This window comes from Lynx canadensis, chromosome B1, assembly GCF_007474595.2.
Source record: "Lynx canadensis isolate LIC74 chromosome B1, mLynCan4.pri.v2, whole genome shotgun sequence".
Taxonomy (NCBI): Eukaryota; Metazoa; Chordata; class Mammalia; order Carnivora; family Felidae; genus Lynx; species Lynx canadensis.
Window position 1 is genome coordinate 30,145,623 of NC_044306.2, and position 14,731 is coordinate 30,160,353.

The 14,731-nt window shown below is 42.8% G+C and overlaps 1 protein-coding gene across 9 annotated transcripts in view; it reads left to right on the plus strand.

Annotated features, from left to right (window-relative positions):
• The window catches only part of NRG1 (neuregulin 1), a 1,119,525-nt gene extending 1,105,553 nt beyond the window's left edge, over positions 1–13,972 (plus strand). For 5 of the 9 annotated variants that reach the window (XM_030312313.1, XM_030312320.1, XM_030312316.1 and 2 more), the window contains 6 exons: positions 310–333; positions 4,988–5,090; positions 6,839–6,965; positions 9,354–9,484; positions 10,294–10,500; positions 13,264–13,972. In XM_030312313.1, the coding sequence (XP_030168173.1) occupies positions 310–333; positions 4,988–5,090; positions 6,839–6,965; positions 9,354–9,484; positions 10,294–10,500; positions 13,264–13,915 (1,244 nt within the window). In that variant the 3' untranslated portion in view covers positions 13,916–13,972. Of the gene's footprint in view, positions 1–309; positions 334–4,987; positions 5,091–6,838; positions 6,966–9,353; positions 9,485–10,293; positions 10,501–12,734; positions 12,877–13,263 lie in introns of all 9 variants that reach the window. The other 4 variants (XM_030312322.1, XM_030312317.1, XM_030312328.1 and 1 more) reach the window with 2 other exon arrangements.
• Positions 13,973–14,731: the final 759 nt, after the last annotated feature.

Here is a 14,731-nt window from a genome sequence, read left to right on the forward strand (position 1 = left end):
TATCATAAATACAATATTTCTATTCCCAAATGAGGACAACTTCTCCCTCAGTAAGGTCTTTTAAGGGTTAATAAAGACACGGTGTGCTGGTATTTGCACACCTCTTTAACAAGACGAGTCCCCTACGCGGACTCACGGAGGCGTACCTGAGCACTGCTTGTGTTGACCACCCACCATTCGTCCTGTTCCGTGTGCACGCACAGAGAGCCGTGATAGTCATGTGTAATGTGTTTTGGAGCGCAGTGTATTGCTCTTTTCTGAAACTTGTTTCCTTTCTTTCTTTTTTTCGTCAACTTTCTGCATTGGCAGAGCATCTTGGGATTGAATTTATGGGTATGGACCAATCATCATTCCTTTTAGCCTGCAGAATTTAGAACCTCTGAGCTGAAATCTTTTCCTTTTCTGCTCTTACCTTTCAATTCCTAACTAATTTCCTTTTCCTTCAGAAGGGATCATACAGCTATAACAATGATTTTTCCGCGTCCCATCTGTGATTAGTTTACCGAAATGTCACTGAGTGCAGCAGTTTCTCGATTTCCAAACTTCACTTAGAGTTTAAAATCACCTCACCTGCTGCAAATTCACACATGTCCCACGTACCTTGACCCTCTGGATCTGACCATGCTGTTATTTCAGAGCTGGGGTAAGTTGGAGAGGTGTGGAAGGCTATGGGAAGAACCAAACCAGGCCTGAGAACAAAAGAAGCTCTAAATGCATCGACTTAAAAGCACGCCACGTCTTAGGCTGATGGGAACTTGACATACAGTGTAAAAATCACCCATTTAATATAGTAACATAGAAAGCCCTGACATTGCAACACAATATTGTAGGCACAGACTGATTTTCTGGGAATGTTCAAGCGCTGCTGTAGTCAACTTCATTATCTTATGAGCAAGGAAATAGAAAACAGAAAGAAAAAAGCCTTGTGCTATTTTCAGTGGAAATTCTAGCACTAATGGAATTAACCTTGAGTCACTAAGATCATCCAGACAAGTAATCAAATAGACATGTTCACACTGTAAACACAAAATATATCTTAGCAGCATATGAATTTGGGGCATAGTCCCTTTGAAAGCCTTTGTCCTAAATTATTGGAAGCAAGGGCCAGTCCTGGGAGGAGAGGGAAACCATTCTGTCATCCCAGAGGCTCCACAGCGCAGGTACCCGGGCTTTCTGGACAGCACCAGCAGCCCTGGAATGTGGCCATGGGTCAACAAAGCCATGTCCTGATTAACAGAATATCTGATCTCCATGCAGCTGGTGTCAGTGACATCATGCAGTGAGGGCACCCTGTAGCATAACTGCTGCTCTCGTTTGGATGATAACGTCGCCATCTATACCTAATATACTTTCCATAATTCGTGGAGAATAAGACTTTTGCAAGTTCTGTCAGTTACAGGTTTAGAAACTCAATTGGTCGACCATTCCTCCTGTAAAAACTCCCAAGAGGAAACGATTCCTGTGATGAGAAAACCCCCACTTATATGTGAGTGGCCCTTTGCAGATCAGAGAATCTCTCCCAAGCGTGAGAATCTCAAGAGGTCCCATGATCAGCATTGGGTGGCAGATTATCTACGTAGAGAGAGAGGGATCTATTCAAGTAACCTCCCTCTGGATAAAAATAGTTCCACTACTAAAAAGGCTTACAGGCCTTTCCTACAGGGAGAAAACAAATCCATTATCGCCTGCTCCTTTTCCCTAACGGCATCTTTCTCCCACTTTATCACTTCAGGGTCTAACTAGAATTTAATACTCCTATTCCCAATGAGGTAGGGCAATGGATAGTTCAGATATACGACTTCTCCCTCAGTAAGACCTGAAGGAGCAGTAGAGACACCGTATGCTGGTATCTGCACACCTCTTACAGGCAAACGGTCTAAAACTCCAAAGTCTCAGGACAGCCAGTGTACTGAGCCAGAATGTTCCATCCTTAAGGGAAATCAGACCTTAAAGATCAATTGCAATTGAGAAAGACAAGGCTTCTGTCTCTTAGCCTGGCCAGATCAGACAGAAAAACATGCTCGATCTGATTCACTGCAAAGCATTCAGCCAAACCATAGAGTAAGGACTGGGAAGCGTTTCCATTCATTAAGGCACATCCGCCAACTGGACTGACGGATTCTCTTTTTCAGCGCTGCCTCTAATTTGCTTTTGCCCTATTGACCCTGTCACGCTAGGAAAAAGAAATAATAATAAGGAAAAAGGGGGGGGGGGTCAAAAGAACCCATTGTTTTCATTATTGTTCAAGTATTTCCCTTTTAACACATTCATAATGTGGGGGTTCCCTGCTCTAGTAAATCATTGGAAAATGGAATAGAAACTGAACTGGGAAACATTTAATGTATTCGGGAAATGCTGTTGTGAATACAGAATCTTAATCCTCCTTCTGTATTCCATGGGCCTTGTCTTTAGTTGGTTCATCTTAGCACTTTGCTTTCTTTACCCTTTGGCCTTTACTGAGCTGCCTTTTCATTTCCATGACCAATTTCGCTGGAAAATGCGTGTCTTCCCGTATCACGTAGGGCAGAGTGGTGAATCATCATACCACATTTGCTGACAAACTGAGGTCAGTCTATTCTTTCCTAACGAACAACCGCCGAAAAACTTCTCAACGGAATCCCTGGGAGTAGTGGGATGCCTTTTCCCCCTTGGGTCCCTGTATACATCCCATTTTCACGGTTTGCAGATGTAATCTCCCAGCTTTTTCTAAAAATAGAACGTTAAGATGCCAGCGCCACCAAGCCCTCCTCCTTTCAAAAGAAGAAAAAAAGAGAGTGAGCGAAAGAGGGCAGGGTAAAGCAGGGTCAAGGACACGTCTACGCTCCTGTTTCCGAACCAACTTATCACACACCGGCAGGAACCCTGCCTCCTGTCCCAGGCCCCACCTCTCCTTCTTAGACATAGTGCTAAAAACTGATCCAGATGCCAGGTCAAGGAGGAAGCTCCCGTGGCACCAGCTCACAGATTAACACCTCACAAAATTTAATTCCCTGTCCTGTGGCTGTGGGGGAGGGGAGGCAGCAGACACAGCAATTAACAAAGAAGCATTCACCTTCCACCTCATCATCTGACTTTTGCGGCCAAAGTATGTGCCACCACTCTGTCTCCTGGTTCATTGTTTCCTTGCAATGCACCAGCTGCTTTGCTTTCTAATTGTGGCTTCCACGTGACCGCCAGCCTAGGGTAGGAGTTATGCTGTATGGGTTCACCCTTCCAACTTTACATCCACCTTCTCTTCCCGCCCAGCATTTCCTCCCTCTGGTTTTCTTTTGTTTATTTATTTTTCTTCCCTTAGTATCGGGCATGCTGTGCCAGGGACTTCAGATGGCTCCTTCACTTTCAACCTTGTTTTCCCTCGTACCCGACTTCCTCTCTCTCTCCGTCATTCTGTCAGTCTGTCTGTCCTCTTGGTTTGTTTTTTCCTTCCCACTTCCCACCCTTTTGGTTTGTTTTTGTAGAATTTCTGTAGCATTCTAGTCTTTTACCCACTGACTTCTATTCTCCTTCTCCTCCTGTTAATAATCAGTGCTCTATTAATTTGATTTGACAATGTTCCTGATCTGTTAACTGGAATTTGATTACCATGGGCTTGGCTTGTAGGAAATGTTTTTTTGTTTAATGGTAAGGTCTACTGTATCACAGAAAATAAAACGCACTTTTTCATTTCGAGAAGACCTTTCTGCGACTTGCCCTCTCTCAGCAGAGAAGAAGGTGTGGTGGCTAAGACTGAGAATGTAAACCAAAAATGTTCCCTAAGGCCCCATGTCGACATCCAGATAAGAGACCGTCATTTGCACAACATCCTCCAGTTTTTGACCAGCTTATTAATCAATTTGGCAAGTTCCACTTACATTGCTTATTCTACACTGGTTGAGTTCTCTTTCTCAGTGAATATCTTCCAATAAATATAATTAGACTAGTTGGAAACTCAGTTCCTAAGGGATCAGGTTCACCATGAAATCTGCCAATCTCATTAAAAGCCTGACCCACCAACGTATAATCAAATGATCCCTCCCAAAAACCGATTTGCAAATAGAAAGACTTCCATGAATAAGATACTGATCACATTGGGGGTACAGTGCTGCTCTTAACCCAAAGTTCTAAGCATCGGACTCCCTTAGTGTAACCTACCTTAGCTAATTTGCCAAGCTGGTCACCACGGCAATGCATTACGATCTATTCCAAGTCGCATATCATGGATGCTAGTGGTTTCTTTACACAGATACATTAGGTGTCTAAGTACAACTGGTGGGGTAATAACAATTGTCTTTCAAAGGACAAATCTCCATCTTGGCCCAGGACTATCTTACCCACCATATTGGGTTTTCTCTGATACAGTACACTGCTACCCCCACCGTGTGGCTTATGTTTACATTTTACAGTTTAATCGTAGGGATCCTGCCTCAGTTTTGTTGCTAACTACAAGTCAAGCTCATGTTTGCAAATGTCTTTGAGTTTATTTTTTTTAATTTAGAAATGGCTCCTTGTAAAGACCGCCGGAATATAACATAGATGGGAAATAAAAAGAGGCTTGGGAGGGCGGGGGGGATGGAGAAGAGGGAGGAGGGGAGGATGGCCCCAGTGATTCCAACCCCAACTCGTTTTGTTGGCATTGATTCCTGTTGTCTTTGCAAGATATGTTTTTTTTTTTTATTTAATTAAAAACTACAGTTTGACTAAATATTTTATAATTAATGTTGATGATTTGCCAGTTTAATACATATATACCTGCAGCTTATACGTAAAGTAACTTAATAGTGTAATTTTTTTTTTAATCGCACATGGCCCCAGCTGGCTTTGCTGTTTATGCTCAAAGTACAATGCAGAGTATGCTGTACCTTAAGTATGTCTGCAAAAGTAATGAATTGTCTCGTATTTACTTTCTTGTGAACATGGACAATGCCAACGCAGCATGCCAACTGTTCAGTTGTTAAGTCCCGGCACGTGTAAGGGGGCCTTGGTGACGTCTGCTCTCATCCCTTTCCAGAAGCGGAGGAGCTCTACCAGAAGAGAGTGCTGACCATCACCGGCATCTGCATCGCCCTGCTTGTGGTCGGCATCATGTGTGTGGTGGCATACTGCAAAACCAAGTAAAGCTTCCTCCTCCGTGCCTCTCTCCCCTTCACACAGAGACGGCCTAGCCGGCGGGGCTTTGCACAAAACAGATTCAACGGCCTGGTCTTGAGAAGGGGGAGTGGGGAGGCAGGGGGATGTTTCTTCTCATGTTTCTCCCCAGAATAATCTCTCTGGAGGACCTTTTCTAATCACATAACTAGAAAGCTCTGCCTGTTTGTGCGAAAATGTTCAGAAGATTTCTGGTCATTGACCACGGCCCGTGATCAAAAGGGGTGGAGGGACGGGCCTGTGGGGCACATGCATGTGCGTGTGGACGTGCACCACATCCTGAGAGGACAGCAGTCGGTGACCAAGGCGCACTTGTCCTATCCCTGCTGAGGACGTGTTCTGCTTTGCACTCAGACTTAGGAGATAAAGGAAACATTGGTGGTATTGGGAATGCAGGTTTTTAAAAACATCATTGGGATTGATTTTCTGTTCCATCTAATGAGCTTACTGGTTCAAATGCTCTCAAAGCGTGAGATGTACAAAAGGAATCTCATGGGAGGAAAATCAAGCAAATCTTGCTTTGAAAGAATTAGAGAAAACACTAAAGCAGATGTGTGTTCACTGTGTCTGGCCCTTGAAGCTGGGTCCCTATGAACAAACACAATTACCGTGTGGCATGAAGTCCCTTCACTTTTCTCTCTTACGTAGAATATCCACTTAAAGTAGGAAATAACGTTAACAGTTTTGTTTTGTTTTGGTGCTTCATCACATAAACTCTCTTGCCAAAACTAGTCATGGGGATATTATCATGGCCTGAATGTTGCATTGAAGAACAAAGACAATATGCTTTTATACCATAAAATTAAGGGCATGAATGGCATTTTCTTAATACCCCAGGGTTTTGTTTAAAAATTTTGTGATGTTTATTTATTTTTGAGAGAGAGACAGACAGAGACAGAGCACGAGCAGGGGAGGGACAGAGAGAGAGAGAGATACAGAATCCGAAGCAAGCTCCAGGCGCTGAGCTATTAGAACAGAGACCAACGTGGGGCTCAAACTCACGAACTATGAGAGCCACCCAGGCGCCCCAGTACCCCAGGATTTAATGTGTTGACAGAATTGAGTGATAGAGATAAGCCTTACTAGAATCTACCTTATGAGTCCTACTAGATTCAACTTCAATATTTCAATACTCATTGCCTAGTTACACAAAAAAAGCGTTACCGGAGTGAGATCATGTTATAACTGCGCTAAATCTACTGGCAAAATATGTACCTGTCTGCGCTCATGTACGATACTATACATGCTTACACACTGTGTATGAGGCACAGATTCAAAATTAACTGCATTTCCTTAAGAGACCCACAGACAAAATTATACATGAAATCAGAATCAGCCTCGTCAATTGCACGGCACAAATTGTTACCTAAGACAAATGACCATGTGTAAGACTTAGGCAAAGATGGATTGATGACCAAAGTTGGGGTTTGAGCCAAATATCAACTTGATGTATCTTCTCCTTTTTTTTTTTTTTTCTTATCTCTCAGCAGTCCGGTTCAATTTCTGTAAGAATCCCACCCAAATTCTTAAATCTATTCACTAAGAATGTGGGATTCCACTTCTGTCCATAGGCAGACTCTGAGATGGAGTGGTACACCCTCTCCTGTCACCACCACTAATCTCCTACCTGAGTTACATGTTGGTAGTATAAAAAATTGACTGTACCAAATAACAGAAAAAAAAATAATAAATGCTCCCTCTTTTTCATATCCAGGAAACAACGGAAAAAGCTTCATGACCGGCTTCGGCAGAGTCTTCGGTCTGAGCGAAACAACATGGTGAACATAGCAAACGGGCCTCACCACCCCAACCCACCCCCCGAGAACGTCCAGCTGGTGAATGTATGTTGACTCTGGCCAGTGGAAAAGCTGAGCGTCTCTCCTCTGTTCAGGCACCTTGAAGTTTATTTTCTAAAGCTCTTAGGCTCTTAGCTACTGCAGTTAATCACCACAGCTTCCAGGAATCCAGGGTTTCTCCAGGAGAAAAGAATGGGAACATTTTTTAAAGTGAATTTGGTTCCTGTAACACCAGCACATTTCCTCTTACAAAGTGTTCATTAAGGGGTTGGCATAATAATATTGGGTTTGTTCTGCAGGGAGACGAGGACCGGAAGAAAGGAAAGAAAAACAGAAAGAAAAATAATGAAATGAATGCTACAAGAATCAGGGGGAAATATTTTATTTTATTTTATTTTTATGATTTGGAAATGAAGGCTATTCCAGTCTATAACTGATTAGTGCTAATAACTGAGCTAAGGGCTTTAGACTCATTTTTATTAGAGGCATTTCCCAGCGCCCGATGATTTACTGATTCTGACTTACCAAGGGAAAAATTAGGGCGTGGAAGGGCCAAGTGACTTATCAAACTCGCTTCTCAGTGGCAAAACTGAAAGAACGATGCCTCCTCTTCCCTGACTCTTTCTATAGGATGTCAAACCCTCCAGAGGAAATAGATCCTCAATCACTCAAACATTCTGTTTAAAACTTACCAAGCACTAGGCTTTTAGATAGAAATAGGTCATACATTCTGAAGAGTCTTTAGATACAATCTTTCCAGCCTCCTAGAGCCGGACTCAGCTTTCCTGCCTTTTGGAGTGTTTCTCCATATTTTTTGCACCATAATTTTTTCCTGTTCACTTCATTTCCCTCTGATGCGTGGCTTTTTGTAGGCAAAGCTTGAAGACTACATTCAGTACCACTCTCCATCCTATAGGAAAATGTGTCTTTTGTTTGGAGCAAATCTATCCTAGAATCCTGTTCAGCCTTGGTGGTTACTACCAGCAAGACCTGTAGCGAAGACCTTCCAGGGACAGAGGAAAGGCTGATATATTAGTATATTTTGCTGCTTTCCTCCCCCCACCAGTGTTCACTGGCATGTTCTACACAGTTGATAAATGCATTCACTACATACAGGCACACCTCCAATCTGTCACTGTGTCTAAGTGGCTGCGTGATTCCAATTATGTCTTGGGCTGTGTTGCTTTAGGCTTTAATCTGTCTAAACCCTGTTTCCTCATGATGACAACAGGCCTAAAAATAATACCTACTTCAGAAAGTTCTGTGAGCATTAAATAAGACAATCCATATAAAACACTTAGCCCAGTGACATTCAGTGAGTGTTCAATAATTGTTAAGTATCATTTTCATTAGATTCACTAAGGTTACATTGCCTTTCAATGACCAAGAGTGAAATGGTACACAGACTAGGAAGAGCTCATTATTTATGACATCACCATCTTTGCCTTAAAACAAGCTAACTTTACGTCCCAGAAAGAGCCACATGGAATAACAGCCTTTCCGCTAAAAGAACCAGCCAGAGTTTCAAACATCACTCGAGCTGTATATTTTGGGGGTTTCCGTAAACACATCAGGATCTTTTAAAACCCACAGCCCATTGCTTATAAAGTGCCCATTTCAACTGAGAATATTCCTTTACATGCCTTTTTCTGTTATTTTACTCAATGTGGTGTCTTTAAAAGACAACTTCAAAGTGTGCTTCTGTCATTGACTGCAGTGGATATTGAATCTACTGAAGTAATAGCTAGTGTGATTTGGTGATGAAAATAAAGTAGGATCTATTTGCACCATGGATACGCCCCCTATACGTTATGTGCTTTGTCAAGATGTGTGATCTCGACAGCTTCTGTACGTCCTTCAGATCGCTTGGTGGCTGTGTTAGTCTTACCACCGATAAGTTAAAAATTTCAGTGATACCATTAGGGCAACATGGGCGCTGGGAAACTGAAAAAGAAAGGTAGATCCCAAATGCAGATATTGTAAAAAAAACAAAAAACAAAAAACAAAAAACTTCCTCCACTGACTTGAAACTTGAAATAAGACAAACCATCTCTACGTTTTTGTTTCAGTCAACTATCTGTGAATCTTCTTTCACTTATAACAACGATGACAAAAATGGATATCGGGCACCGATTTGTATTGAATTCCAGTCACATTTTCAGTTGGAAATAAGATAGAAGGAATAGGTCTGTTTCTGATAAAACGCAGTTAAGACTATAGAATCTATGCCGCGTGCACATCCAAAGGATAATTTATTAATTTCATTTATTGAATTTAAAGGCCATGTAGCCAGGGTATGACTTGCCATCTGACCATTGGAGAAATGGAATTTATTAGGAAGCATAGGTACTGAGAATAGATTTGTGTGTGTGATGCTGATGTTACTGTTTTGATTAATATGAATCTTCAAGTTGTGTCTCTTTGTTTATCCAGCAATACGTCTCTAAAAACGTCATCTCTAGTGAGCATATTGTCGAGAGAGAAGCGGAGACGTCTTTCTCGACCAGTCACTATACCTCTACAGCTCACCACTCCACCACTGTCACTCAGACTCCTAGTCACAGGTATGAGAAGGAAAAATAAAATTATAAGGCACTCCTCCAAGAGTAAATTTGTATATATTGCCTTTTGCTGTCACTGCCTAAGAAAGGAACAGGAGATACTCACTTATGAGGCAGGGACACACGGTTAAACGTATGGTTTAGGACAAAAACAGACTTTGGACATCAACTGGCTCTGCCATTTAATTGCTGTTTAAATTTGAGCCTCAAGTTTTTCATTACTGAAAATGAAAAGAATGCCTACTCACAGGATCTTTGTTCCCCATTTTAGAGATTGTCTTTACTCAGGCCCGACCCCTCACTGAATTGCTACAGTGGGAAAAGTCTGGCTTAGATGCTCTATAATGCTTAAAAGTTGGCTTCTTCCAATGATTGGGTTGCCTTTGGAAATGCACGTGCGAACTGGTTTAACAACTGAACTCTAAATTCTCAGATGTCTTGCTGATCCAGTTCATGCTACCAAGGGCAACACTGGACTGCAAAATGCAGCTCACAGGCCAAGTATTTCCTTAACGTAAGCCGCTCACGAACAGAGAGATTGTCCGAATACATAGTACATAGCAACATTTGGAAAATAATGTGTCAAATGGGTGAGCAAATACATAAGCTGTATCCTTACAAAGCCATTCTAAATCCTTTCTAGAGCGAGTATCTTTCTGACGATTCTATTCTGAGACAAGTAATGTTGTAGTGAACTGCCGATACACCAATAATTCGAAATAGTTACCAGATCACGTCCTTTCATTTCCATTTTGGCATGTAATTAAGAAATGCATAAGTATATCTCTTCGCCTCTCACGTTTCCCCTCTAGCTGGAGTAATGGGCACACTGAAAGCATCATTTCGGAAAGCCACTCTGTAATCATGATGTCATCGGTAGAGAACAGTAGGCACAGCAGCCCCTCTGGGGGCCCAAGAGGACGACTTAATGGCGTGGGAGGCCCTCGCGAGTGTAACAGCTTCCTCAGGCATGCCAGAGAAACCCCTGACTCCTACCGAGACTCTCCTCATAGTGAAAGGTAAACCCCAAGGGCACAGCTACTGCAGAGGAGAAAGAGACGCAGTAGGGGAATCCCCGTGAGCACCTGCGGTCTCACCTACGGAAATCTACTCTAATGAGAATAAGGGGCAGCATTTGCCTGTGCTAGGAGTTTCCTAGCTGAGGAAGTCATCTTTTTGTCTGAGCTCACTTCTCCTGAGCTTCCTGCGTCATCCCAGCAGCTGACAGGCAGCAGACCCTTAAAGAGCGGGAACGATTTGATGTGGAAGCTGCGGCAAACCTGGAGTTCCTAACTCTGGCCTTAGGCTCAGACCCACCCGGGATCTCAGTTTTCTCGGCTGTAGCTTTAGAGAGATGGCACCAATGGTCGATAAGGACCCTTTCTGTAATTCTAATTTGCCAGTTACCCAAACTCCGCTCGAGCTGCTCTCGTGTTCTCGTGTGCTAACTCTTTCTTACCTTCCAGCCTCGGTTAAATCAAATCAAGGGCTGTGTCACTGCTGACTGTCGTGGGGAATGAACGCTTGTGTTCCACCACATAGTATCCCTTTTATGAAATTTGAAGAAGGGATGAATAAATAAATGTTTTGTCTGCTGTGTCTGGCAGTCTTCACAGCTGGTTTCCAAACCAATATTGCTTTTGACATGGTCCTTTATTCCAGAATGTTTTGGCTTTCTTCTGGGGATCTCGGATTGGGCTGGGGGAGTTACACACTAGGTAAAATAAAGAGTAGAAGAAAGCAAACTAAGAGATGCTTACTAGGGATACTGAATTCATAGGTTCTCTTTATTCATTTTCACTTAAATTGGGAGAGTTATATCCAACCAGCATTGGCAGCATATCAGTACGCTATTGCTTGTTTGTTTGCAAACCCAAAATGGTGTCATTTGTTTATATATCACCATCTCTGTGTGATCTTTGACCGCTTGCTGAAAGGTTTACGTGATGTTGCCTTGGTACGTGTCCATACCTATTTGGTAGTTACATGGGCGGAGATAACTCTGATAGACTCTGTCCACTCATGGACTGACTGGGCAGTCCTTAAAACAAAAGATGACTAGTTTGGGGCCAGCAGGTCATGTAGAGCTTGCTGACCACTCCTCAAGGGTCTTTGCCCCAAAATGGTATTTCAGAATTCTTTGGAATTAAAGGCTGCTCTGTCATTCATCTGTGAAAAAGTAGGCATGGTCCCAAACTGGTTTAAAACATGAGTCTTAAATTCATATAATTGTATCTTTATGTATTAAGACATTCTATGTGTCTTATTTTTTGAGACCTGAAAAAGACCTCAGGGACAAATTCTTTCTTCATCACTACGTGTGATATTTCTCTTTGAAGGCTGACATTTCCCTGCTGTGGTGGGCTTCTACGCATACCACAGATATTATCTAGGACTGCAAAATATACCGGGACCTACAGAGCATGGAGAGAAAAGATCCATTGCCTGGACGCATTGGTTGAATTTGGATTAGCGTTTCTCAGAGAGCTTAATTTAAGTATCCCCAGAACGAAAGTTGAAGCCTCGAGCCCCAAGTATTTCAATCTCTAAGACGCCTTCCCAGTTTAGACACAACCAGACCTCACATCCATGTGACTCTGAATCATGGCTGAAAAGCAGGAAAGTTAATAGGCTTCCTGTTCCTGTTAGCTAGAGTTCAGATAATGGTGTCCTGTGTCATCACAAGTTAATGTCAGATTAGACTCTGTGAATGCCAATGTGAAGAAAAGAGTCCTTGGTGCTGTGCATTGGCAACATTTTTATAGAAGTTGAGAAATGTGACTCTGAATAAGCCCCATCTTCCTCAGTAGTAAGTCAGGTCTCTTGTTCTGGTGGAGAAAAACGTGATATGGGAAAAAAAAAAAAAAAAAAAAAAAACAGAACAACAGAAAGAAAGAAAGAAAACAATAAAGAATGCACTCAGTGTAGTCACAGTGAGATTTGCCGAGCACCATTGGACATAACAGGACCTAAGGTAACATGGTACAGCCACCCCTTGAGCAGTCACCAAATATAAGCCAAAGATTGATACAGCCTTGGGTTTTTGAAGAGAGGTCGACTGGAGATTGGACATAGCCAGGGAGCCAACATAAGTTTCTCCCAGGCTTATTTCTGAATGTCTTGGTCACTGAGATGGAGAGTTGCAAATTGAATGTGAAGAGGTAGCATTTCATGGAAAAACTAAAAGCACACAAATGTGTTACACTGTTATCAGGAATAAATCTAAGTTACTATGCTCTTTTTTTTTCATAAGACATAACCTTATAGCTGAGCTAAGGAGAAACAAGGCACACAGATCCAAATGCATTCAGATCCAGCTATCAGCAACTCATCTTAGATCTTCTTCCATTCCCCATTTGGGCTTCATTCTCTAAGACCCCTTGGCCTTTAGGAAGGTATAGTATTTAAGTAATACTTGTTTCCCTTCCAAATCCCCACGCCTTGGTCCTCGTAAACTGAAAGGTTTCCGGGACCTAGTGCCCTCTTATCCTGACTCACAGGCTTTTATTTAAAACCATGATGAGATTGAAAATCCCCAAAGTTTCCATGAGTTAGGCCACTTAGCTGATCTTTGCATGCACTCCTGTGAGGAAACTCTTGGCTACATAATGTCAGACTCCAAGGGTGCTGAATGTCCTTAGCGTTAAAAATCCAGATGTATCCAACGAATCGACCGTCTTTGTTTTCTGATTCTATAATATCGCGAATTCTGTCCCCTCCCCTCCCTGCTTGGATGCCTCTTATTCCACCACACTCACGCGGGGTATTCTGTGCTCACACAGGTATGTGTCAGCAATGACCACCCCGGCTCGTATGTCACCTGTAGATTTCCACACGCCAAGCTCCCCCAAATCGCCCCCTTCGGAAATGTCTCCACCTGTGTCCGGCACGACGGTATCCATGCCCTCCATGGCAGTCAGCCCCTTCGTGGAAGAAGAAAGACCTCTGCTTCTCGTGACACCACCGAGGCTGCGGGAGAAGTATGACCGCCACCCCCCGCAGTTCACCTCCTACCACCATAACCCCGCGCATGAGAGCAACAGCCTGCCCCCTAGCCCCTTGAGGATAGTGGAGGACGAGGAGTATGAAACCACCCAGGAGTACGAGCCAGCTCAAGAGCCTGTTAAGAAACTCACCAGTAGCCGGCGGCCCAAAAGAACCAAGCCCAATGGCCACATTGCCAACAGGTTGGAAATGGACAGCAACGCAAGTGCGGAAGGCACTCACTCAGAGAGTGAGACAGAAGATGAGAGAGTAGGGGAAGATACCCCCTTCCTGGGCATTCAGAACCCCCTGGCCGCCAGTCTTGAGGCAGCACCTGCCTTCCGCCTGGCGGACAGCAGGACTAACCCAGCAGGCCGCTTCTCTCCGCAGGAAGAATTGCAGGCCAGGCTGACGAGTGTAATCGCTAACCAAGACCCTATCGCTGTATAAAACCTAAATAAACACATAGATTCACCTGTAAAACTTTATTTTATATAATAAAGTATTCCACCTTAAATTAAACAATTTATTTTATTTTAGCAGTTCTGCGAATAGAAAACAGGAAAAAAACTTTTATAAATTAAATATATGTATGTAAAAATGTGTTATGTGCCATATGTAGCAATTTTTTACAGTATTTCAAAACGAGAAAGATATCAATGGTGCCTTTATGTTCTGTTACGTTGAGAGCAAGTTTTGTACAGTTACTGTGATTGCTTTTCCACAGTATTTCAGCAAAACCTCCCATATATTCAGTTCTCGCTGGCTTCTTGTGCATTGCGTTATGATGTTGACAGGATGTATGATTTGTGAGACTTGCAACTTCCCCTCCGTTTGCTTCTAGTAGCGCCCGATCAGTACGTCTTGTAATGGCACATCCATCCAAATACTCTTCTCTTTTGTACGAAGTTTTCTTTTGCTTTCGGTATACGAAATGAGTTGTGTCTACTCCGCCAGCCAAAGGTTCGCTTCACTGGGCTCTGAGATAATAGTAGATCCAACAGCATGCTACTATTAATTACAGCAGGAAACTGCATTAAGTAATGTTAAATATTAGGAAGAAAGTAATCTTGTGATTTTTTTTAAAACTATATTCTTCATCAGAAGACAGCTGGCTCTCACTAGAAAAGAGCAGCCATTTGCTTTCTTTTGGTTTCTTTTTCTTGACAAAGAGCAACAGTTTGGGGGAGAGCATAGAACTCGGGCTCTGGCTTGCTATCAGGGTACATCCATCACTTTATAAGAGGACTCGCCTCACCTTCTGGG